This window comes from Sesamum indicum, linkage group LG13, assembly GCF_000512975.1.
Source record: "Sesamum indicum cultivar Zhongzhi No. 13 linkage group LG13, S_indicum_v1.0, whole genome shotgun sequence".
Lineage (NCBI taxonomy): Eukaryota > Viridiplantae > Streptophyta > Magnoliopsida > Lamiales > Pedaliaceae > Sesamum > Sesamum indicum.
Genome location: NC_026157.1, coordinates 2,464 through 28,048, shown reverse-complemented (window position 1 = coordinate 28,048; position 25,585 = coordinate 2,464). Strand labels below are relative to the sequence as shown.

The following is a 25,585-nucleotide window of genomic DNA, read 5'->3' as shown; positions in this document are numbered from 1 at the left end:
TTTTCCCCCCCCCCCCCCCCCGGTTGAACATCTCCCTCCTTTCACATATATATGTTTGTGTTTTCAGGATATTTGTGAACATTTACTGATTGCTGTATGACTATGGTTTTATTTCCATTGAAACAGACTTCATAGAGATTCCTACACATTAGCTTGAGACTGTTGCTGCTTGTTATATTGAGGATAAGAAGATGGCAAGTGGCACTGGGCTGGAATCTCTTGTTGATCGTATGCAATCTCTGGACCAATATGATTATACTATCTTATTCTCCGAAACATGTGTTTAGTTCCATGAAATTTGGTGGTTTAGAATCTAGCTATTATTAATACAGGATATTGGAGGTATTTCTTATGCCACTTTTGTGGAGTTGGAATGGTCTCAAACCTGAACAAGTGGCGCTGATAGGTCTTTTACTACCTAGGAATATAAGAACATAATAGAATGGAGTATGGTGACATCACCCTCTTTCTCTCTGTAGATAGATGACATATGGGTTCTTTTAACCTACTAGACAAATATAGCGTGTCTCGCAAAGTGTCCATTTTGCAATAAAACCTTGCTTTCTAGACGCTCTTGTGGTGGTAGTTCTTAAAAAACCATAACTGAAAAATAAAGGAAAAAGATAGAACATCAGCGAGGCATTCTGAATATATACATTTTGTAGTCCAGTCCTCAGCAGATAAGCCCCTCCCCCCAAGTTCTGATCCCCTCTCTACCAGCAATGGTTGTTTGCATTTACAAATTATAAACTTCCTTTTACTACAATCAAATTATTTTGAATGGAAGGCCAATAAGCGAGTTCGATTTGTTAAAACTTTAGTAGCTTGTCAAAAGGCCTATGGAGCTACTGCTTTTACCTGCTCTACAAATGGAAAGCAGGCAATTTTAGAGGGTGCTTAGGTCACTGATGCTTTATTGTGATTTTGTAGCACATCGACAAGTGATTATATTCACACCAATGAGATTCATGAAGTCATTCTAAAGTGCCAAGATTGCATTAATATAAGGATCAGAGACAACTTCATTGGTCGCGGGGTAGAGACATGCTGAAGTTAGAATATTTGAGAAAATAGCCAATTGAGTTTCAAATGTATCTTTGTCACACTCAAACTAATTATCCAAGAAGAATAACGTAACCAGGAGGGGGTGGGGGGATGTCTTTTGAGGTAGAGCAATTGGCTTGATGGGGTAGGGTGCGGGGATTGCTCGTGGGTGAAAAGAGGGTGCAATAAGAGAGAAGAAATAATGTTGTACGCCTGTGAGTTGGGCGTGATTGCAAATACAGTGTGTATATAACGTTTAGGCTAGAAGTCTTTCTCTAAATTTAGTCCCATAGGATAGGGAGATCAACACATTTAGTCCTCTGCTTTATGTGATTTTTAAAATGGTTCCAAAATTGGAAAAACTCGACACATTTAACCTCTACTCTACGGGGTTTGCAAAATTGCCCTAAAATTGAGAAAACTCGATACATTTAGCTCTTTGCTTTACTTGAATGGGACTAAAGGGTCGAGTTTTCCAAATCTGAACCATTTTGAAAATTTCGTAAAACAGAGGACTAAATGTGTCAAACCTCCTATCCTATGGGACTAAAAGTGCAAATTTGCCTATTTGGTTCCTTGTCCAAGTGAATATTTCTGTGGCTTCCTCACCACTCAATGGGTTGAAACTTCAAGTGATGAAATGACTGGATATACGTTAATGTGGAGGTTAGGACTACTAGCTTCGTTTTCTTTTTCCCTGTATAATATCTGATTCTCATCTATACCTCTTGAAAATTTGTCAAAGCCCTTGTTGCACCTTGTTTTTGATGGGTCGCAAATTTATTCCTAATTATATTGAATCTAAGAAAGGCTAGGAGGATGCACAACTTCCTACTAGGTTTGGTGGGAGCTCAAAATTTCTCCTTTGTTGTGGTTGGATGAAGCTGACCTCCTTGTTTCAGATATTAGGTTAATTGTAAATAGTGTGCCCGTAAATCTTATATTTGAAGTTTTGGATATTCTTGGCATGTGTAATTTTCCACCATAACAGCTTTTTCCTTGTTATTGTCAGAAACAATTTCAATTATCACAAATGATGGACGAAACATTGTGGTGAGCTTCCTGTCTGAGACACAGTAGGAAAACTTTGCATGTACAGGTATACTGTTTTTCTGAAAATCTCGTTCCTTCATACAGGGAGTTCTCAAAGGTTTCGATCAGGCTACCAACATAATTCTTGATGAGTCTCATGAGCGGGTCTACTCCACCAAGGTCTGATTCATACAAATTTCCACCATGAATTTGTTTGCAAATTTGTATTCCATTGGTTGATTTTGTTTTAAGGAATATAACCGTGAGAATACATTCTTTTCATCCGTTGTCTATCTTTGTTGTTTTTCCTTTCTTTCTTTCTCTGTATATGGAGCTTTTTCAAGGAAAGATGTTAGAAGTATTGAGCACGATAGGAGGGTGGCTAAAGTACTTATCATTGTTATTTTCATAGTCATCGTCACTGTGTCTTATTCATTTGGCTTCTGGATATTGAAGGTTAGAAAATAGAATGGGGAAAAATGTGCAATCCTACATGAAGTAAATTTGAGAAAAATCTTAAAACAGTAATGACAAGCTTTTCTATGCTAAAAAGATACATTGGATGAATGGTTGTTTTATTTCTATTATGTGTTTGTGTCAATAGACCAGTGTAGGATGGGATTTTGTTCCATGGATGAAATCCATGGAACAGAATGATGTTATATGTCCAATAGAGTTATCTACTTTAGTGTTGCATAACTATTCATAGTTCTCTTTTCTATTATCGAGTTGGTTATTTTGTGTCATTTAGTCTAATATCAGAGCCATGAAAAATTCTTCGAGCACTATTTGGTTTGATCAATCTTTCTTCTCATCTGTAGGAAGGCGTACAGCAACTTGTGTTGGGCCTCTACATCATCCGGGGCGATAACATGTATGATATTACACCTCATTGTGAATTACCAATATATCGTTACATAATCGTGTTGCCCTTTTCACACGAGACTAATCTTGTTATGCATTTCATAATCCAACTGGTTTTCTCTTTTCATCTATAGAAGCATTATTGGAGAATTAGATGAAGAGCTAGATGCAGGCTTGGACTTGTCGAAACTCAGAGCTCATCCTTTGAAGCCGGTTATCCACTGATCTGTAACTGTCTTTCGAGCATATGTAATGTCTAAACTGAGATTCAATGTCGAAAACAAACTTTCGACAACTAGAAAGCACGAAAGAAGAAAATGAGGAAGTAGTTCGACATTTTGTACCTATGATGAAATATTTGTGTTTTCTATTTTTCTTGCCTTCGCATGTATTAATTGATCTTCAGTAATCTCACGGCAATATAGAATGAATAGTCGAAGAGAAAAGGTCTTGAGTTCGTGTTGATTAAGGTATCTTCTCCTGCACGATATTTTTCGCGTGGCACTTCAGCTTTTTCTAAACATTCTATGATAGTTTTATTCTAAAATAACCTTGTTTGTTCTTAATTAAAGTATTTATGTGATATTATCAAAGGTTAGTTTCGACTTCTAGGGAAAATATGCAAAAATATACATCAGTTAAATTTTAATATGACCTAAGTTTATCACCCTAAATGGGTAAGTTGATTGAATAGTATTGCAGATAAATAAGCACGAAACATTAATATAGATCTTGGGCAATAGTAGGAAAGGGGAAAACGAGAGAGAACGAAGCAATCTTTGATGATATTCTCATGAGCCCCAAACAAAAGAATATGTCAGAGGAAAGAATATATATATATATATATATATAGAGAGAGAGAGAGAGAGAGAGAGAGAGGTAGTGAAAAACATCAGGGCCCATGGCCAACAACATCATATATATGGAGTGCAAAACAATACATATAGCCCTCCATTTATGACCAACAGAACAAGATCATCAAAAAATCAAGAGACCAACCTCAAACAAATAATCCAGTATGAGAGAAACAGATAGATGTATAGCAAGAGAAATGAGTAGAACTCAAAGCCTAAACCTAAATTTACAGCTGCTATCTCTGATCCTTATAACGTTATCTGCAGCTAAACTGTCAACCACCAGTCTGCACCTCACCAAGAACTTCCATTTCATCAGCTTCAACTTCCCAAGTTTCAGCCTCACCGGAACTCTGGCCCGGAGGTTCAGCGGGATGCTTCCGGTCTGCTGCTCCGCCCGCAAGGACTGCAGCAGCCCGGCAGCATCCTGCGTTTGCCCCGCCAGCGTCAGGCTGAGCAGGGTGGTGTTGCGATGGCCCTGATAGAACTTCGGCAATGAGCCTTCACAGAGTTTTGTACCTGTGTACCACACACTCAAACGGCTCCCACCTTCATAATAAATTCCAATCTTCTTGTTTGGATTTCTTGCAGTGATATTGACATTGAATGTGGCAGACAAGCTGTTATCATTGCCGAGATTGAACTGAGTGATCCTCATGGCATCCACTGAGTATTTTGGTATTTTGGGCTGGAAAACAAAGTACACAATTGCAGCCAAAATGCCAAGAATTATGAGCTGGACAATCACAAGAGCTAGAGTCCAACACAAGCACTTCTTCCAGCAACTTCTCCTCCTTGGTGGCTTCAAGGGCTCATATGGAATCCCACGGCGGAGCGGCGGCGGATACTGTCTCTCGGGATCGCCATTCTCTGACCGGGACGAGCCTCGTTCCACCAACGGAGCGGTGGGCTTATGGGGCGGCACCGGCTCCACCACCTCAGGGTCTTGAACCGGATGGATTCTTTGATGATCAGCCATATCTTCTCTTCCAAAACAACAAATATATTAATTCTCGTATTCCCAAAAAGAATTAAAATAAAATCGCAAGAACTATTGATAAAAGAGTCTCTCTTGTTTGGACAAAAACATTTGGTTTATATAAAGTTTGAAGAAGAGAAGGATTGCTACAAAAGTAAGAGTGCATGCATAGACAAAGTCATAGATACATGTAACAGTTTTGTAGTTGGAAGTTTCCTTTTTTTGACTTTGAAGAAAATAGAGGGTGAGAAGTCACCTTCTTCATAGTTTTGTAGTGTGGGAGTTCACATCTATGCATTTAATAAGTCTAAAGTGTAATTAATTTAAATGTAACAGTTCGAAAAAAGTTTCTCAAAGTCAAATATAGACGCGTAGTCACATTAACTATGGCTAAGATATGTAGGCCCATTATCAATGTTGTGTATATTTTTTATGATTTCTTTAGCTTGTGTTGTGTATCTTGGTTACATGAGGTTTTATTTTATTAAGGGTAAATTATAGTTACATTTCAGATTTGGTATAATTACGAATACCATTTCGTTGTTTGAAAAAATTATAAAATTATAAACTGTGAGATGAACATCGTTGTTTTATACTTGCTGATTTTTTTTAAAAAATATATATATTTGAAAAAATATAAAAGAATTCATAGAGAATATTAGTCCATAAAAGTATTTTAAAAAAATATATAAAATTATAATAATAATTTGAGAAGATATTTTGTTCAATTTACAACAAAAGTTGGATAGAAATTTAACAGATGTTAACGGAATGGGCTCATCGTTAAATAGATGTTAAAATTATGGGAGTATTTGTAATTTCTCAAATAACGAGGAGGTATTTGTAATTATGCCGAATATAAAGGTAAGACTGTTGTAGTTTACCCTTTTATTAATTTAATTTTTTTTAATTGCAAATTGATGTTTATATTGGAATTTATGTATTTTCAGATATATGAAATGTGTGTTACGGTGTACTTAAGAAAATGTTTAGTATATGTAAAATGCAAGAAAAGGTGTAATACTAAATTGTAAAATAACCAAAAAAAGCATATTTGACTAAGTGATTTAAATCATTTGGACTTAAGAAACAAGAAGGAAATAAAGTATAAATTCGGGATATTTGATTGTACAATATTTTGTGGCCGAGTCTGGTTAGATACGTGTGCAAAATATAAACAAAAAGAAAAATCTATGTGTATTTGATTATGATTTATATTTTAGGATAAATTATATCTTGTTATATGAACTATATGCGTATTTACACTTTATTTAAACTTTTTTCCCCTTTTTTATGTTAATTTACTATCTCAACTTTGCAAATTTTATAGTTTGCCTTATATGACTATTTTTCGGTTAATTTTTCTGCAAGACTAACTTCATATGTATTGCATATGTGATATTCAAGGGCAATGTGATGTCATGTTTTTCATAGGTGCACTATATGTGATGTTTTTTCGGCAAAAAGATAAAAAAAAAATGATCATATATGACAAAATGCAAATTCGGCAAATTAAAATGATAAGTTGACCAAAAAATAAATTTGGATGACAAAGTGTAAAAGTTGACATAGTTCAAATAACAACACATAGTTTACCCTTAAATTTATAAAGAAAAAAAGACATTTTGAACTATTTATTTTCTAAAAATGAGTTGAGAAATCCTAAAATTGATTAATAATTAATGAGGAATAAAAAAATAGCATATGAAAAGAATCGATGCTTTATGAAAGTATATATATATATACACATGTTGCTTATGTTCATTAAAGTCTAATGCTTACGGCTACAATCAAAATACTTCAAATGCTCTACGTTTCGTATGTATTAAAAAGTTGATCATGTCGTAGAAACAAAAAAGTCCCAAAGACAAATATGTCTATTTTTATACTTTATTATTTTAGCTTTTTTTTTTGTCTCAATTTTATAAAACTTATATTTAAACCATAAAATGCAATATACATATGGTATTTAAGGGCAATGTAGTAATATTTGCACTACACATAATGTTTTTCTGGTGAAAGAATTAATAAAGCAAATTCACATAGGACATGTAAATTTCTTAAAATTAAGATGATAATTTGGTACAATTTTTTATTTTTTTTAAATGAAACAGCGCAAAATCGCACACTGTGCAAATTGACAAGCTGTAATTTAACTTATATATATATATATATATATATATGGGTTAAAAACTTAATAATCCATGGGGAGGGAGGGAGCTTTTCTTTTATACTAAAAGTTTAGAAGCTTCCTAAAGAAAAATAACTAAATTAGAAAGTCGTGCTTTGGCGCGTCCGTAAGTGGGAATGAGCTAAAAAACACACCTTTAATACAATTAGCAAGACTTTTTGTTGTTTGATGATTGGTTGAAGATCCTGATGTTGATCTTACCGCAGCTTCTTGACTTTCATGCCCATTGTTACCAGTATTGCTGCACCTGACATCCAGAAAACGATGTCCACATTGCTCTCTATCCCAATTTCTCATCTCATATGGGATTTTTAATCATTTTTCCAATAATAATAAGTACAAAAACATATAGAACATGCGAAGCGATCTGCTGGCTCGTATTGAAGCCAATCACATGGCAAGTGATTTCCTTTTGAAAAGCGAAAAACGCCATGGATTAGTTGAACATCAATCTGAAAAATAAAGACTTGCATTCTAGAAAGTTGAGGTGGGGTAGTTGAACCAAGACATGATCATGGAATTTGTCGCAGACTGCGTTTATAGAACATGATATTATAGTCCAAATCAATTTTAACCTGATTTGAACCAATTACACAATAAGTATAACAGATTTAGTCAGAAAAAATAACCAACCACTTATATTACACTTAATTGATTGAATTTGACCGAAACCTAATCCGAACAAGAGGTTTTTATAAATTCATGTTCATTTTCTATTCGTGCAAATGGGAAAAAAGAAAATATCATACGTAGCACGTGGATGATTAGGTTGATATAAGATCTAACAAAATCTTATATGGAAAGCAAATTCCCTTGAAATTTAGTCAAATCTAATCACATCAAGCTATCCTCTATCATTCGAGATATGGAGGTTTGGACTTAGTCCTAGTCCAAATGTAGGGGCTAAAGATGTTTCAGACAGGTTCAAGAGGACTGAAAGTGAGAACAAGAAGGCTGTGGTGGCTTTCTCAAAACTTGCATAGCACAAAAAACCCAAGATATTGCTTGCCTACTGAGGCTGCTGTTGCATTTGCACATGGGATTTCCAATGACCCTATGGTGGAGTGGGTTTGACAGCAAACCTCACAAAGGACCTGAAATTCAAAACAACACAAAATCATCTAAGCATATGCAATTTGCTTGAGATGATTTATTTCGAGATATACGTCTCAAATCCTTCAATCCAAATGCAGCAATATATTATTCACATCAAGACAAATGCCTCATAGTTTTCACAGGTGAATGGTTGGAGGAAAGAAAAGCAGGGATTGGCAAAGAGCTTCTGCTAAGCATTTAGCAATGAACTTATGGTCGACTATGTTAGAATTTGTAAGCTGCCCAACACAAAAAATAGGCATCTAAGTGGGAATCAAGAACTAAGATGTGTAGGCACGCATGGCATGAATGCACAAAATTCCCTGTAAATGAACCATGCTCTAAGAAATTAGCCACTTGAGATGATCATATAGAGCCAAAAAATACTTGGCAGCACAACTCCTGAAACAGAATACTGAAGGACGACACAAAAAGAGACTATCAATGCAATGGGCTGCAACAATCTCTGGACAAAACAACGGAGAGAAAGACCAAGCACTTTCTAGGACATAATGAGTGTTAATATGCACACCTGGAAAAATTGTTGCAAAGATGGTCTTCTTTTTGTGCCTGATCACAACTCACAAGACTGAGCAATTGATGAAGTCAGTTTCAGACTCCCACTTCTTGCAAAGCGAAATCAGATCGTGACAATCCATTGACATTGAGCATATACTCAACCAGCCAACAAGACTTACGACAAAAAATAGAATAAAGATATATATAATATATTTTCACTGCACACACAAAACAAAGATCTTTGGCACATGTATCACCAAATCTAGTACTAGTATACACATTCACCTTCTGGGGTTCTTAACTCGTCATACTTCCCAATTAACCACGAGCAAAAAGCTCACGAAGAGAACCTGATGCACCACGCTTTCTCCCCTGGACAACATAACTGTATAGGTAAATATTTTTCACATATTTTATACTGAGTTTTAGAACACATGATATGAGGTGTACAGACCTTCTCATTGTTAAATAAATCATCTGCAATCGCTTCCATCTGTTTACGCTTTTTCTCCTCTTTGACAGATTCAGCCACATCTTCATTCCCATAGTCTGACTCTCTAACAAAAATGAACATCCATATAAATAACTTTAACCAAAATAAAGACTAGAGAAGCAGGACATGAGCAAAGAATAGTTATCGTACTCGTACGGGTACTTTGAAAATGGAATAAGGTTGTTGAAGCTGTTCCCTGATGGAGCACTTGTCTAGTAAAAAATCAATATACAAGATAAATCAAACAAAAGCCATGGGAAAAGGAATCAAACTTAAAGAAGGACAACAGTATAACTGAAAATCATGCTGCCTATTTCTGTGTGCGAGTGTAGTGTGATGTTGGTATGCTTGTGGAGAATGTGCAAGCATGCATACGACAGGATGGAGGAGTGTCATGGTAGAAAATGGAAATGATGATTTAGTGTACAGTGGATAGAACCAGAAAGCACAAGGTCTGTGTCAATCATGTAACAAGAAGGATTGAACATCTCAATTAAGCATTTATTGCAGATATAACATGGGATCAATTACCTTCCTGAAACGCTTGAAATTTATAGCCGCACCGTTTAATGAAGAAGGACCAGATTGTGGTAAGTTAGGCTCTCGAACAATTAGATCTTGGCTGTATATTATATCCAGATTCTCACTTTCAGATGCATGACCCTTGTCCTTTCTGGTCACGTTACCTTCATTTCTGTCCCTTAATGAAGTGATATTGATACCATCAGACTTGCTAGCAGTCTGATAAGGACTATCAGGCTTCAAGGTATCCCGATTAGAAGGTAAAAATTCTTGCCTCTCGTGTGCAATGGTTTTGAAAGCAGCTGCACTCTCTTTGTTGTCATGCTTAGTAGATTCTTCAATATGAACAACATTTTCAGCTACACAATCATATTTGGCACATTCAGCTTTGTGGACTGTTATTTTTCTCAGACATTCATCTTCAGAAGGGCCAGATGCCGGAATTGATGTTGCAGTTCCCATTTCTACATCAGAATCTGCTACCACTGTCTCATCTGTGGAACATGAAGAAGTGACCAGCACTGCAAGAAGACATTTACATAAGTAAATTAATTTTCTCCATCTTATCTGCAATATTAGTTGTTCATTTAAGCCGTCAAAACAGCATATCACTTCAAATAGGTTCCAACTCTGCTTCCCGAATTCAAATCAGATTAAGGTTCTTGAATGAACTAGACCAGACACAGAGGCTGTCTGCCTATCCTCAATGGTTTTGTGAAATTCCAAATTCTTGTTTCTTGAGAAAGAGAAATCTTAGTGAATCACAAGTGAAAGACTAGCTGATGGTAAATTCAATTAAGGTTTTAATAATGATATCTAATAAAGCGCCATTATACACGTAAAAAAGATCTTGACCATATTCAGGACTATGGGGCATTCTAGTTCCATTGGGTATCTGCTTTAAAATGGGCAATCACAACCTTTATTTATCTCTGTTGACCTTCCCATATCTACAATCATAAGAAAGAGCATTAGAATCTTAACAACAGTCAGTTATCAAAAACACATTGGATTGTACTAAACAACACAGCAATGAACCAGAGATACAAGTCCTTGGATTTATGATGCTTACGATATTGGTATACTAGTATATACCTAGAACTGCAACCAGCTAGAAATTGGAACAAGGTAAATCAAAGTCCAAGACCTGACGGGTTAATATTTCTAGGCAGTTTCGTTTCTGGCAACTCTTTGGCTGTTTTGCAGACTAGTTTTGCATTAGGATAAGTAGCTATGACGAATTTTCAGTAATATATGGTTGTAATTTCCAAATGCAGAAAAATGAACTGAGGATTTTAGATGGATATTAAATTTAAGAAACAATTTTAGCCAGACATTATGGGAGATAGAAACTGTTGAATTTTCTTATAACAGTTTGAATCATGTTTATTGCTGAAGGGGAGATTACAAAGTTAGTTTGGTAATCAGACCTAGATGTAAGTTTCTGTCTGAGTGCTTGCAAATGAGATTGACGGTCTTGCTGCAGACTCTGTTAGTTACTATGCTATTCTCGAGATCGTCGCCCTCCAAAAAGGGTGCACTGCTCATCAGAGAAACAGTTACAAAGCTTTATTAGCAAGTATATAGCTCCTTAGAGCATTGGCTAGCACTGGCACAGCGGGATTGCCTGTCAGCATGCATGGATGATGGCAGGTCTCGCACGAAATTTGGCCAAGTGTTGGTGCCATGATATGGTGACAATGACCCATCAGTAGTGACACTGACTCGAGGAGGAATGGAGGGAGGCAAGGTGTTCTCGGCACATTGGCCACTGTCAGCCCTTGAGCAAAAACTTGTGGGCGTGCCATGTGTGGTAATAGGGGGGGCAGCGAGGCTTGTCGTGCATGCCATGTAGGCATCACGAAAGATGTGTTGGTGCGTTGGCTGAATGTATGGGAATGACTAGGCAACAGGCTGTGAGTGAGCGACTCATTGTACACAATTGCTTACTGCAAGATGGGTGTACAGTGCAAACACAATGGGCACAAGTAGGCATTGGGTGCTGACATTGGGCACCCAGACACTGGACTCGTGGCACCCAACTTGCATGAAATTCAGAGAATTGACTCCGGAAGCATCCAGAACTTGCAGACATGGGCACACAGGCTGATAGATGTGCCTTTGGCGACAAGACAACCACCAAGACACGACATTTACTGAGGCAGGACTCTAAACACTCGGTGGACTAACATCGGACAATGTTCATTGGCCTTTTTCCTATTCTAATAGAAATAGTATGTACCTGTTGTTCAGTTTATGTGGGGTGATAGATAATAAAAGCATGGAGAAATCAGCTACAATTGATACTAACTTCATTATAGACGAATGTTATGATATAAAAGAAAGTCGTGCCCAACTTCGGTAAATTAAAATACATAAATTGCTTACGATATGAAAATTTGCTTTTATTAGATTTATAAATTAACTTTATTTATAGGGTTAATTACACTTAGACCCCCCTTTGAAAATGTAAAATTACACTTTCCCAAAAAAACTCTCAAAATCACACTTGCAACCATTCAAAGAATTCACCGTTTACAATTGTACCACTTCCACAAGGGATTGGGCTGCAAATGCTGACATCAATGAAAAAGTTAAACTTCAAATTTGCCCCTCATTAAACATTCCGTATAATTTATTGACAAATTACCCTAATAATATTATTATACTTGTAATGTAAACATAATATATAGAAAGTCAAAATAACGTAATTGTAATAAAATATTATTTTCGAATTACTATTATAAGTGGCAGTTGATGAATGAAAAAACTAACTATATTGTGAATAATTTGTACGGGATGCTAAACGAAGCGTAAACTTAGAAGTTTATGTAACTTTTTTGCTATGACATTAGCATTTTCTTTACAAACCCTAATGCAAGGTGCACACCGGCACAATTGTAAATGAGAATTCTTGGAGGTGGTGCACATATAATTTCAAAAGTTCTTTGGGAGATTTTACATTTTGATAGGGGGTGTAAGTGTAACTAACCCTTATTTTTTTGTTAAATTATAACTAATCAAATTTTATAAGCAAAAATTTCATGAAAGATTAATTTAATAATTCTTCAGGCCCCTCAAACATTCACTAGATCCATCCATCTGTAGGAACGTGTGCTTGCTATGAACTCACTCAAAACAATCAACAAACAAGGGCTATGAGAGGGGTGATTTGGCAAGGCAAATCACACAGCATAGAAGGGAATAATTCATTAAAAATCATTCATACAACTTTTGCCCCTGTGGCAGCTAGCATAGTGATAATTCTTTTGCAATGTCGCTGTGGGAGTTCTGTTATGACCACCATAACAGAAAAGATAATATCTTAGTGAAAGATCTCCTGTTATCCATAGTTGTAAATGACACGCTAAGGCGAGCGCTATGGCTCGCCCTCAGCGCCATTTTTCTACAATGGCGCATCCCTTGTAAATGGCGCGCTAATGTTCCTGGCGCAGAAGCACGCTATGGTGTGCCATTTTGAATCGCTGGGGCTTGAAAACAATTGGGCGAAACCCAGTTTTGTATATGTTGAACTCTTTATTTTCCCTAACACTTGTTGTTTTGCATATTTCTTTTATGATATGATGATTAAAATAATTTCTAGTGTTTATATTTAATTGTTTGTAATTTTTTATGTGAAAACATATTGATGTATCAAATACATAATTTTTCTGTACATGTCCGCCGTGCTTTAAGAAGGCGCATGCAGCGCCGTACACATGGCTCGAGGGGATGCTGGCGCCATGGCTCACTGTGCGCTATTAACAAGCTGTTATCTAAGGAACTACAAGAAGACAACTAATGACTGTATTTGGACAACAGGCCCTCCTCTGATGCTTTTGTAGTAAAAATTAACTCCACTGTGACACACATAACATGGATATGAATCTTAACCTGGTTTCAGTTAAAAGGAGAGACAATTGACAGGAGGATCCAGAGAAACAACAAAGTTGTATAGTTATAAAGAAGCCTCTGGTCAATCTAAAAAAATGTTTCAGAAAGTAAATTTTTGTATTCAACAGTCAGAGTGTCAGACGAGCCATTATTTGGCTTTGGTTATAATATGGTTTAACATAATATGGTTTAACAGGTAAACTTGCAGGGGTAAAACATCCTACACTTCCTAAGAATTTTCCAGCTTCCTGAGGCCTAACAGCCAAATTTTTTGGCATCACTTGGGTATGATACAGTCCACCCATTACATGGGGGTCTGCACCATAGATTTATGAGAATTCGCTGTGCCAGTAATTGTAGCAGAGATTAAAGGTTAAGTTTCCATTTGCTTCAGGCAAGTAGGGAAAATGAGGAATTGGGACGAAAGAACACTTGCATGGCTCAGTTCACAAGGAAAGAGGCTTAATTGCTCTGATGCCTGACAACTGTATATTTAGTACAAGCTGCGAGGTGGTGCTTCCTTCAACCTCTCACTCCCTCCAAATCTTGATTCTTGGCAGCTATATGTTGGGGTAGTTATAAGCACAAATATACATCTTATAACGCTGGGACCTATGCTATATCAGAATAGTAATTCTAGGTGCTACACAACACCACCATCCTCTTGTACTATAAGAAACCATATCATCAGGTATACTACTCATGGTGCAAAGTACTTACCAGGTGCTGATGCCATAACAGATGGATCTAGATTTCCAGAAACAACGGCTGAGATTAATTCCATCTCTTTCACTGTACGCATAGAATTGAACTTAGTAAAACCTCTGTTGCTACTTGTGGATCCAGCTGGCATCACATACACCTGATTATCTCCTAAATTCTACAAAGACCACAACCAGTTAAGTAAATGACAAGAAAACAAGCAATCATTATGATTATATGAAGGTTCCAATGAAGTGTCAACATTTATGTGAGACCTATTATACTGGAAATCACCAAATGGTGCAACTCATTTCTTCACCACGGTTTTAGATGCATATACCAGTCATACTGAACTGTATGTGGAGAATGTGGAGTTCATCTAATATTTGAGCACAAAATACCAAATTTTACAAATCAGTGAACTCAGCTGTTAGTGCCCTACAACATATGCAAGCATTAAACAATTTTATACCTCGCTTGTCAATTCCACAGCAGTTACAACAGTATCTCATTCAGAATTTGTGACACCCCGTATCTATTAATGAAATATCATGTGTATCGTCCTTAATGAATTAATTTATTATCACCTATGAGATTCATTTTTTTTTTATCTATTTCTTGTTTAAGGTTATTCATAAAAGTTTATTTGTGATAATTTGGGGGTAAAGCGGAAATTATATGAAAGCTGACTATTAATTTGTAGGGTAGAAAGTTATAAATTGGCTACAAAAAGAAAATATACATTATAGGGGATATGATTCAAATACAATAAAATTCTAAGGGACTAAATCGGATTGTACAAAGCTTTAGGGTCAAATTAGATGAACTTAAAAATAAGGGGATCAACTTGTAATATTACGTGCCTTGCTCTCAAAAATAATAAGTGCCAGTACACGCCACAATATTATTATAATATGTATATATATACTATATACAAATGTGTATATGTATATGTAGAAAACCACATGATTGTATTTATTTCTCTCAGAAAAATCGGAGGAAGAGGCAGCAGGTAAAACTTCCTTCCCTCTTTCCTTAACATTCATTTCTGTACCATTTTCTTTCTTGCTCTGATATTAGTTTTAATTGATATAATTGGTTAATCCCTCGTCCTTCAGTTAATTGATTAAAAAGTCAATATCTATTTGATTGTTTGGATACTTATATTAACTAATTACAAGTAATTAATTACACTTATCATAATCTGAATATTTATTGGGAAAAATTATTTAATTGTTCTGATATTGTAAGTATTTGTTAATTACTCAGCTGAATTGAACATTTATTAAGTTAAACTTAAAGAGTAATTATTATTGACATTATTTGGGATAGGAAGTTTGATATATTCTTCATTTATTGAAGGTATAAATTATTTACCAACTAACTATTAACAAATTAAGTTTGACTAATTTTAATTGGATCAGTACTATATGAATTACAAATAATGTTAAAAGTTATTTATAGACTGGCCTTGTTGCATAATTTGTTCTCATTTTTCAACTTGCTTTACTAAATATATTTAGTTAACTAATAAAAATATAAAAGAAATATGATAGATTTGGATGTATTAAAATACCCTCTATTTCATTTTGTACATAATTATAGACGTAACTAATATGTAGTTACATTCCAGTATACGTGACTATCATGTTCGTAGTTTTAAATATATTGATAGAATAGGATGGAGTTGCATATGAACTATCAACCCAACTTCTTTGAGATAAGTTTAACTGTAGACACACAGCAATCACGCGGACTTTAAGGTGAGTGCCATTTAAAAGTGTATTCGTATTTGCAAAACTGGAGGAATACTATATGTTATCGTGCATGGCTGTATATATGTACCAAAAGTGGTCTTTTCTTACGACGAACTTGATAAATGTTTCTTGAAATCGTTTGTTGATAAATGAAAATAAATATGATATTTGGTTATCTATTCGGATTTGAATGGGCATCGGAACCCTATGGAGCTAAGTGCTATAACGTGACTATTGTTATTGTCATGTGGTATTCTGGAATTCTTTATGAACTTCCGTTGGGTATCCAAAAAGTTCCATTTATCTTGATATTATTCAGTTCGTCGTAATATTAAATATGCATGTGGTCTTTAAATGGTCTATTTCCAGATATAATTGCTCGACTGATTATGTGAATTTGATCACGTGGTTCTTGCTAAGCGGTCAATGGGCCCGGGGCTGGACGGTTAGCGGGGCACGCTAGGGTAGCATTAGGCTGCCAGTTGAGGCTTCATCATTCAGTTCCCCCTTGGGTGTCCTTTTATGGGCAGGGTGGAGGTTATCTGCGTGTCATTGGCGCGGTCATGTACCTAAGCATGGCCAATTCTATGCAGTTGTGGGTCGCTACCCACATGAAGGATAAGGTAGTAAATGGTCTTTCGGGAGACACAAGGTGGTGATCATAAGATTCAGCCATTGCCTTATACGGTTTTCACAGGCTCGGTTGTTATTGTTGCTAGTCAATATGACATATTTTAAGTATTTTGATTGAGTTTTCTAGTATTGACTATTTTCTTCCACGTGCACCCACTCATGGCCTCACTAAGCTTTTGCTTATGTATTTTAAATTTCTTCCTCCAAATACAGGGATAAAGCGAACAACTCAGAATTTAGGTGACTTAGAAAACAAATAGAGGTGCTTAAGAAAGAGGTCGAATGGTTAAGGCTTGTATTTGTTCCGGTTATTAGGTTATTATTTGGTGAACATGTTGATGCTATGATTTTGGTTAGGTCACGTTAAAAGAATAGGACCTAATGTAGGGATCTTACTTTTGGGTGGCCTGTTACAAGTGACACTCAAGAAACTTCAGCTGTCAGGCCATCAATCTCTATGGTATTCTCTAAAACCATGCCATTCCGCAAGGTGGTGTGAAGGAAAGGCCCAAATCCAATAATAGAGAAAAGAAAAAGTTAACCCCGGAAGTTATGATTTAATGTAGTTTCACAAGCAAGAGGGACCTTTCACTAGCTAAGAGCAAGAAATTATTTCCTCCCCTCCACTCAAGGTACTATCCTCCAGATCCCCACCCTTAAAAAATAGTACAGCAGCCAAGGTTAGCACACCGTACCAGAGGCTTGAAGCAGCTTGCATGAGACACTCATTTGTAAATGGATTTAACAAATAACATGGTTGGTTCATGAAAGATAAAGAAGATAGATGTATGACATGCCTGGCTACATGGATCTTGACTTTCGACATAAACAACTTCTGCACTGGCCAAATCCAACAACAAATGCAACTTCTCCTTGAATTTATACTGCCAGGGAAAAAAGGATATGAGCATAGTGAAGGATAATTATATGTTTTTCAGGACTTCAAGAAATCATCAGAAAGCAGCAGATGTATCACTCGTTGCAACAGCTAAAGTTGGTTAACATATTAAGGTAATGATGTCATGTTGCATTGATGTTCAGTTCCCTGGTATATGGGGGTCGGCATTTCATTGGAAAGAAAACACATATCTTCTTTTCTCATAAAAGTTAAGAAACTAAAATTAGCCCGCACAAAAAACAAGCTATATTTTTACATTTTCTGAAAAGATTTGTTTTCGGGAGAGTGTGAATATTAAATTTGAACGAATGAGTAGCAAAATTTGGATTGGTAGAGTTAGCGGATTGAATTGAAGTTTCATTTCTGGGAAGATGTGTAAGGTTTACTAAATTTAAAATGTAAAATAAAGGGTCTTATCTGAAAATGGAATTTTGTTTAATGAAAATGGGATGCATGCTTTTGAACAATAGGGTTTAAGCTGTAAAATTAAGACTGTAAATAAGAATGTACACTTTGAAAATATGCTTTTTATCTAAATATTCTCATGTAAAACTTTCAGAAATTGAGCAAAACAAGAACGTATTCACACTGGAACCACAGAACACTTTCTAGAAATAAAACCAAACAGAGAGAAGTATCTCCTTTGCTCTGTAAGTAAAACAATTAACACCATATAGATAAACAATATTCAGAATATCCCAGATTACAGCAAAATGACCAAAAATCAGCAAACAAGTCTTAGAAGGTGACTCAAAGCAGATTTTTTTTTTCTCAAAAGAAACCTCCAAAACAGGCCCATCAAACTGTAAATATATATATATCACTATACGAATGCATTATAAGTATAATGAGTTGACAGATGTATTATGACAGAATGCCTACTCTCTGTATCTGAATATAAACACTATGATGCATCTTTTTTGCTGTTCTCAGAGCCTTGCTCATATATGACATGTAGATTTTTCACGCAGACACAGATATGCTGATGTACTGAAATGTTGCTATAGCTTCTCCATGAATAAATGGAACAATTTAAGAAAAAGTGTCACCTTGTATATGGATTCCAACAGAAAAGTGTATCCTCTCAAACACTGTTCTCGAGATTTTGGGTCTGTCACTTTAAGAGATGCCCCTTCCAATATTAAAGTTGGAGCATGTCTGATAAAAACAGAAGGGCAAGTATATTTTAACCAACTACAAAGGGCAAACTTCTCCCGAAGTGTGCTCATTACAAGTTGTTTCAATTGGAAGAGAATACTCACAAAAGGGAACTCGGTATTTCACTGCAAATAGTTGTTCCTGCAATTAACTAAATACCATAGTAATCAGTGGATATGTAACCCTGAAAGGCAAAAAATCAACTGGTTCTTAACCTATTTGATACCTTAATCAAACAAGCAGGTTATAAAATTAAGAAAAGCATAAAGTATCAACACATCGACCTACTATACATGATAAGTGGTAGCTCAACCCACAGGAAAAAGACGGAAGAATAACTTCAAAGAACTTGCCATATAAGCCTTGTATCTCCTTCGAATTATCATTTCATGCAAGATCTTAATAGAATGTAAGACATAATATAACTATAGAAGATTTACTGAAACTAAATCTGATACTTAAAACTCATTTGCCTTCTAGGTCAGACATAAATTCAGACATAAACATTCCTAACTAAAGCATCACAAGAAAAACCACCTTTGTAAGTCGTTGTGTGTGTATTCGTAGATGTTTGGGAAATAAGGGTGCAGAAGGGAAAAGGTTTTCTTATCCCAAACAAGGAATATGGGTTTGGAAATACCTCTATCCAGCTAAATCTGACAAGGGGTTTTCTAGCCACTATAGCATCAACAATGTCATCATCGATCTGGACGAACTCATCAAGGGCCATGTGTGTTGATTTAGAAGTCCAATTACGAGTGACAGTAGCACCTGCATGCTGGATATATTAATGCTCACTCAACTCAACCAAATCAAATATGACCACTCTACCTACATCTTTCCTGGCCACTGCACCCAAAATAATCATGGGGGTGGAGGGAGGAAGAGAAGGAGAGAGGAAGTACTTATGTCTCAGTATGTCATGAGAAAGATGACATAGTTAAGATGGATGTGAAGGGTTCCCATATAAAAACTCTCTGTCCAACTGTTCATTACTTCTCTTACAGTTGTCCTTTTATTTAGTTTCTTTTCTTGTATTTCTCATTGAATTCTTTCAAGCTACAGCAACTACTTGTTCATCTTTAGTACAGGCATGTCTGAGTTTTTTCCTAATAAATAAAAAATGCAATGAATTATGAAGCAAATATAATGAATAGATAGGGACAACAGACAGCGCTCCCTACGCGCGAATTAGCTTCTGAACAGAGTCTCAATTTCACTACAGGATTTCTGAATGAGTCCTGGGTTTGGCCACCTCAAACAGCGTGAGCCACAGGCAGGGAAAAACCACATATATAGTCTTTAGGGGTATCTGGTCGAAAGACTGACTGGCTGAAACAACACTTTTCAACCAATCTCAAATTTGTTATGTTTCAATAAGAATCCAACGGGATTGATCAACGGATTATTTATATGGATCCTTTAAGATAATCCAATTTTTTTACCAAGCGTACACCGACAAGCAATACAAAGTAAGATCTACCCATTACTTATGAAACTATAAAAGAAGAAAGATACACTTGAAAACACATAAAAAAATTGGGTACTTATAGGACTAACATGATGCATGATGGACGAGTGATTTTCATGTTTGGTTTTGGGCCTCAAACAAGAAAAACGTTAATAGTAAATGTACCTGCACAAGAGGTACATATATAGTTTCAATGCATATTAACCTTCTAAGTTAACCTAAGAATGATTCAAAAGCATTACTCACCAATCAATGACATCTTGTCTTGTAGTTGATTCATCTCAAATGAGGGCGCACAAAAGACAAGGGAAATAAATGAAAACCTGCCATATGACCAATATCCGCATGTAACTTTATTGGGATTATATGTAAAATTAATTAAATGAAGAATCAATGTAAAAGAAAAGGAGGGCCATTGAATCAATAATAAAATGAAAATAGACCAACTAGGAACAGTAACATCTCAAAAAGGAAAGGAAAAACAGCATATGAATTACCGGTACTTTGCGTTTCCAGTTCCAAATGCAACAATGTCCCCATCCTTGAGCATTGTTTCTCTATTGGGGAGGTCGTGAACTTTTTCATTAGAACCCAAATTCTTGTTAATAAAAGTTCCATACTTTGAGCAGTCTCTTATCCTAACTTTGGAGGAACTATTCGAATGCCTCTTTGGTAAATGATCCATGCAAATCATTTCATCTACAATAATTTCTGCATGGACTCTTGAGACTCCTTTATCTTTATTAACAATTATGTCACATCCTGCAAAATTTGAAGTAGAATATCGTGTGATAAAGAAATATGTTGTACAAATTAGAAGAGCAGTATCTTGTAAATACACTCCAGAGATCATGGGGTACATTTCAGTTCAGAAAGGCAGATAATCAGGAGATAAAAGAATATGCCAATGTATTGAGCAGAAAACTTCATTCAGGAAACATAGTTAGAATAGATCATCCCATCCCAAGAAACATCCTTACCCCTAGTTTGAGCAACAGCCCTTGAGCAAGCAGACTAAGTTTCCAAATTTTGCTAAGCTCTAAAAGCAGTTTCCAACCGACCAGGTTACAGATTTACAGTAGTTTTCCATTTTACACATATAATTGCATCACTTTTACAATGAAGAGATTTCCATACACAAGGTAAAGTATCCACTAGATTAAGACATAGTATTTGTGCCAGGACATCCTGACCTCAAGAAAGGCATTCTTCATGAAATGATCTCTTGTGAAAGGAAAAGTCAAATATAGCATAGAGCTGGGTTCAAATGATGAGATCTGACTGAATAGCAGATCATGGAAGTTAATAAGTTCCAAGGCAAGGGAATACAACATAATCTAAGTGTCATTCCCCAACCAATTAGGTGAATTAGAGATTCCCTTTTCTGGTGAATGGAAAGACATCAATTGTGCAGCTCAGTGTGAGCTGTCATGATAACAACACCAGAGGATCCTCACCTGTGGAAGTCTTTTGCATGAATGGTTGCCTTTCCATCAGGAAATCAAACACAGCACCGGGAGCTGGTTCGACAAGAAAATTCTAACTGCATTTTTTGGAATCTTTTCTTTTCCTCTTCCCCTTCCCACTCTCCTCTCCTTCTGATGCTAAAAAGTCCCCAAATCCAGAACAGGTTTAGGGCTCAAATGCATAAGTATGAAAATCAAACATCAAGATACCAATTAGTGCAAGCTGCAGTGAGGGTTCTTTTTTCATCCACATGTAAGATAAATACCAGTTCTTTCAATCTGAATCTCCTTTGTGGTATAAATTTTCACTTCACTAGTATGGAAGGGGGAAACTCCATCATCCTATGATGCACTTCACTTGACTTCATCTAGATGACTTACTTTTTACAGGAAGTCCGAACACCCTACGAGATCCTCAATCTGCCGCAGTCTTTCCCCAATCCCAAGTCTGGTACATGCAGATAACATTCAACACTATGCATCAAACAGGACTAGTTTTTCACTTTCTGTATGTCAAAAAATGATTCCTTCTCTGCTTGCAGGGTAAAATAAACTGGGTACTATCAAACTATTACGATACCATTCTTCTATTTAAAAATAAATGCAAAGAAACCCTAAAGGCGCATTTGTTAGAGTCAGGCAAAACACAGCACTAGGTCAAACATAGTTCCTGTTAAGAGCGTATGGAATTTAAAATCAAGGTCTGTCCTTTCTCCAAGGGCAGAGAAAGTCAAAGTCATCCAACAGAACTGATGAAACACTTTAGCTATCTATTGTACATGTTAATTTAAAAGAAGAGCAAGGAAACCACTAACATATTGCACTCTGGTGCATATGAATTACTGTTTCTTGAAGATAGAATCTGTTGAGTAATAGATAACTTGCGTACCAAGGAATGAAAATTTTCAACATAATTCTGAATTGACCCAAATCTCAATGACCAAGAATTGACATCTGACTAAGTTTTTCCACCCTTCGTCTCCCTTAGGCAAACGTTGTAATGAGTTCAGGTAGACAACAGCAAGAGGGCTATGAGATTTATAGCCCTATGAGCTATCCATATGGCCTTACAACCAATATAAATCAAATATTGCTAACACATTACTTTAATGCATCAAACGTGGCCATATGGATAGTTCTGGTGAAAAGGCATGTGTGTCAGCGTATGGAATATGAATTAACAAAAACCAGAATTCATTGTACCTTTTCGACCCACTTTGTATGTTCCTTTTCTGAAAATATAATATTCATGTTCACCTGCCATAGACAGAATATTTGAAGCATCAGTAGCCTTGACTCAAAGACACTGCAAAATATTCATATTGATAAGATCAAGATACAATATAGTTATACATTATCACAATTGACGTGATAAGAGACCAGCCTCTCAAAATACAGAAACGGGATTGTAGCTCTTCATGTTTTCAAAATAGAACCTTCTTTAGCCCAAGAAAAGTACAATCAAACATTTAGTTTTGCTTATTCTGTCATAAAATGTGCGCAAGTCTGTGTCAAAGTTGTGTCCAGAAGTAAAAGTTATCATTCACCTAATCATATCAACATATACTAAAAATTAGCCACCAATTTTATCTTTAATTATGGCAGAGAAACAATGCCTAAAATTCAGAAGAAGAGTTCAATCAGATGCTAGATGTCATCCCAATACAAATCAACAAGAAACCAGACGAATCTAGGAAATTCTTCATCAGAAGAAGATAAAATGGCCTATAAAGAATTTTCAATCCCAATTTCTCCATTCCTGCCTACACAATAAATAATTAATATGCTATCTGGTTATATTATCTGAAAATAAGCAGCACCCGAAGTTGAGTTCCATTATTCCCGCCCTTAGTCCCTTGGGGCTAGAAGAAAACGGAGAACTGATTTCAACTATTTCCCATCGCCTTTACATTGCATATACACAAAACGAATCACAATTTTTTGGGCCAAGTGATCTCATTTTCAGCTCCTCTCCATATCCCACTTGTCTAAGTTTGCCTAGAAATTTATATAGCACAAATTGGGCCGAGTTCACCTTTCTTACATACTCTTTATTATCTAAACTCAATTCCCTTTTCGAGTTACCGCTGCTCTTCCACACACGTAAAGCAACTTTTCCCTCACAAAGGTCAACGTTTCTTTCAGTAACTCCTCTATATCCAGACTGCGGCTCAGTGTATATGCAGTGTCACCGCCGGCATTTCAAGAGCCAACGCTCCCTTACTCTCAAGGCATAAAATGTGTTCGTTCAAATTCCTCCATGAAATAACATAGAATTTTCTTAAACGTAACATGGAATGAAGCGTCCGTCGGGAATAGCATGATGAATACCTGGAAGTGGGTCGACGGGAAAGAGACCCCAAACCATCGGTGCACGAACAACAGCTCCGAACTGGTGGAGAAAGCAATTCGAGGGTTCAAGAATTCGTATTTTGAGCAACTCATTGAGCCGGACATGTGGAGTAGAAATAAATGTGAGACAACATTTTTAGGTTAATTAAAGTATCAAATAATTTTAATAATTCAAGTAGTGTGGAGTGAACATTTCAACAATTCTCTATGGTCTAAATTCTCCATAAGTAAATACTGTGGAGGATACTTTCCAACGCTCTCCAAAATCTTCACGACTGATTCAAGTACCTGGAAAAGACTCGGAAAAATTCGAACAGAAGCACAAACAAACATCTTCTGGAGCTTAAGGGCTGGTACTATCTCTTTTTGGCATGACTGGTGGCTACCGGAAGGCACTATAGCAAATATCTTGGGCACTCACTGCAATCTTCATGTCCCTGTTAACTGGTTTTGGAACAACTCTGCGTGGGACGTTAACAAACTCCAACAAGCTGTTCCACAGCACATAATCGATTTGATCATGAATGTCCCCATTACTGACAACCAAACTGACTTTCTCCATTGGAAACTGTCCAAGAATGATATGTTTACCACTAAATCAGCTTGGAATGAAATTAGAAGCCACCAATCTCCTCAGCCCTTCTATCGTACTCTCTGGTCCAAATTGATTATCCCTAACATCTCAGTATTTATTTGGAGATTGATTCATAATTGGGTACCTGTCGATGAGAGGCTTAAGCAGAAGGGGATTACAATGGCCTCCAAATGCTATTGTTGTGAAGCAGAAGAAACCATACCGCATCTCTTTCTACATAACAATAAGTCTTTGGAAGCTTGGGGTTATTTCGCAGCTAAATTCCAAATTAATATCCCCCAAACAAATGACATTACTATTCTCATCCAATCCTGGAAAAAGAGAATCGACGCTAAACCACACATCAGAGATATTATCCCAGTCTTGATTCTTTGGAACATATGGAAGCTTCGGAATGATGCTAAGCACAGGGGAGTCGAATTCAAGGCCAACACCATTATTCACAAAACATTGGCGTACCTCCACAACCTCTATAAAAGTGAGTTGCTTAAATCGGAGCACGTGCAAGGAGATTTTTTCGCTGTACACACTATCAATATCCCTCTTCAGCCGAAGACTAAGCGACAAAAAGCTTTTATTGTCCATTGGAGAAAGCCTCACGAAGGGTGGTACAAACTGAATACAGATGGAGCGTCTAAAGGTAACCCAGGTATGTCCGGCGCGGGCGGAATCCTCAGAGATCATCTCGTTCAAGTGATCTTTGCCTTTCAAGAACCTCTTGGCATTACTTCTAACACCCAGGCTGAACTTCGAGCTATACACAGAGGACTGAAAATATGCATCGAAAAGGGATTTCACAATATTTGGATTGAAACGGATGCAATGGTTATTATCAAGCTTATCTCCTCACCACGACAAGGGGCATGGGACCATCAGATCACCCTTCAAAGCATTCGAAAACTGTTGAGGCAAATCAAATATAAAATATCTCACATCTTTAGAGAAGAAAACCAAGCGGCGGACTTTCTAGCCAATCAAGCATGTACATCTCAACAACTTAGCATCCTTACCAAGGAAGACCTCCCAGGTACAGTGAAAGGTATTATTAACCTTGACTCATGTGGCC

The 25,585-nt window shown here is 36.4% G+C and overlaps 3 protein-coding genes across 8 annotated transcripts in view; 1 reads left to right on the top strand and 2 right to left on the bottom strand.

Annotated features, from left to right (window-relative positions):
- Positions 1-3,405, top strand: part of LOC105175964 (sm-like protein LSM8) — a 4,370-nt gene extending 965 nt beyond the window's left edge. For both annotated transcript variants that reach the window (XM_020698687.1, XM_020698688.1), the window contains exons 2-6: positions 127-228; positions 2,057-2,097; positions 2,182-2,256; positions 2,898-2,950; positions 3,075-3,405. In XM_020698687.1, coding sequence (XP_020554346.1) covers positions 192-228; positions 2,057-2,097; positions 2,182-2,256; positions 2,898-2,950; positions 3,075-3,165 — 297 coding nt within the window. In that variant the 5' untranslated portion in view covers positions 127-191 and the 3' untranslated portion in view covers positions 3,166-3,405. The remainder of the gene's footprint in view (positions 1-126; positions 229-2,056; positions 2,098-2,181; positions 2,257-2,897; positions 2,951-3,074) is intronic.
- On the bottom strand, positions 3,821-4,920 carry LOC105175963 (NDR1/HIN1-like protein 13). The gene has a single exon (XM_011098609.2). The coding sequence runs from the start codon at positions 4,771-4,773 to the stop codon at positions 4,003-4,005; it is 771 nt and encodes a 256-aa protein (XP_011096911.1). The 5' UTR covers positions 4,774-4,920; the 3' UTR covers positions 3,821-4,002.
- On the bottom strand, positions 6,996-24,076 carry LOC105175962 (nijmegen breakage syndrome 1 protein). Of its 5 annotated transcripts, none has more exons than XM_020698567.1 (16): positions 23,904-24,076; positions 22,776-22,829; positions 20,604-20,868; positions 20,353-20,429; positions 19,276-19,406; positions 18,740-18,786; positions 18,527-18,635; positions 17,377-17,463; positions 14,208-14,367; positions 10,514-10,543; positions 9,603-10,114; positions 9,222-9,283; positions 9,033-9,135; positions 8,864-8,950; positions 8,592-8,685; positions 6,996-7,211 (listed from the first exon to the last, which is right to left on the bottom strand). In XM_020698567.1, the coding sequence occupies exons 1-14, from the start codon at positions 23,938-23,940 to the stop codon at positions 8,897-8,899; spliced, it is 1,728 nt and encodes a 575-aa protein (XP_020554226.1). In that variant the 5' UTR covers positions 23,941-24,076; the 3' UTR covers positions 6,996-7,211; positions 8,592-8,685; positions 8,864-8,896. The 5 variants fall into 5 exon arrangements, with proteins under 5 accessions (XP_020554226.1, XP_020554224.1, XP_020554225.1 ...); XM_020698566.1 differs by lacking the exon at positions 6,996-7,211 and adding an exon at positions 7,651-8,058; XM_020698565.1 differs by having other exon boundaries at positions 8,592-8,950; positions 23,904-24,075.

Excerpts from the sequence above, each read along its gene's own strand:
- LOC105175963 (XM_011098609.2), bottom strand. The coding sequence starts at position 4,773 with ATGGCTGATCATCAAAGAATCCATCCGGTTCAAGACCCTGAGGTGGTG.
- LOC105175962 (XM_020698567.1), bottom strand. The coding sequence starts at position 23,940 with ATGGTTTGGGGTCTCTTTCCCGTCGACCCACTTCCAG. Across the intron at positions 10,115-10,513 it reads GTCAACAGAGATAAATAAAG|TGCTGGTCACTTCTTCATGT; the intron begins GTTGTGATTGCC and ends GTCTTCTTGCAG. Across the intron at positions 8,951-9,032 it reads ATTTATTTAACAATGAGAAG|GGGAGAAAGCGTGGTGCATC; the intron begins GTCTGTACACCT and ends TATGTTGTCCAG.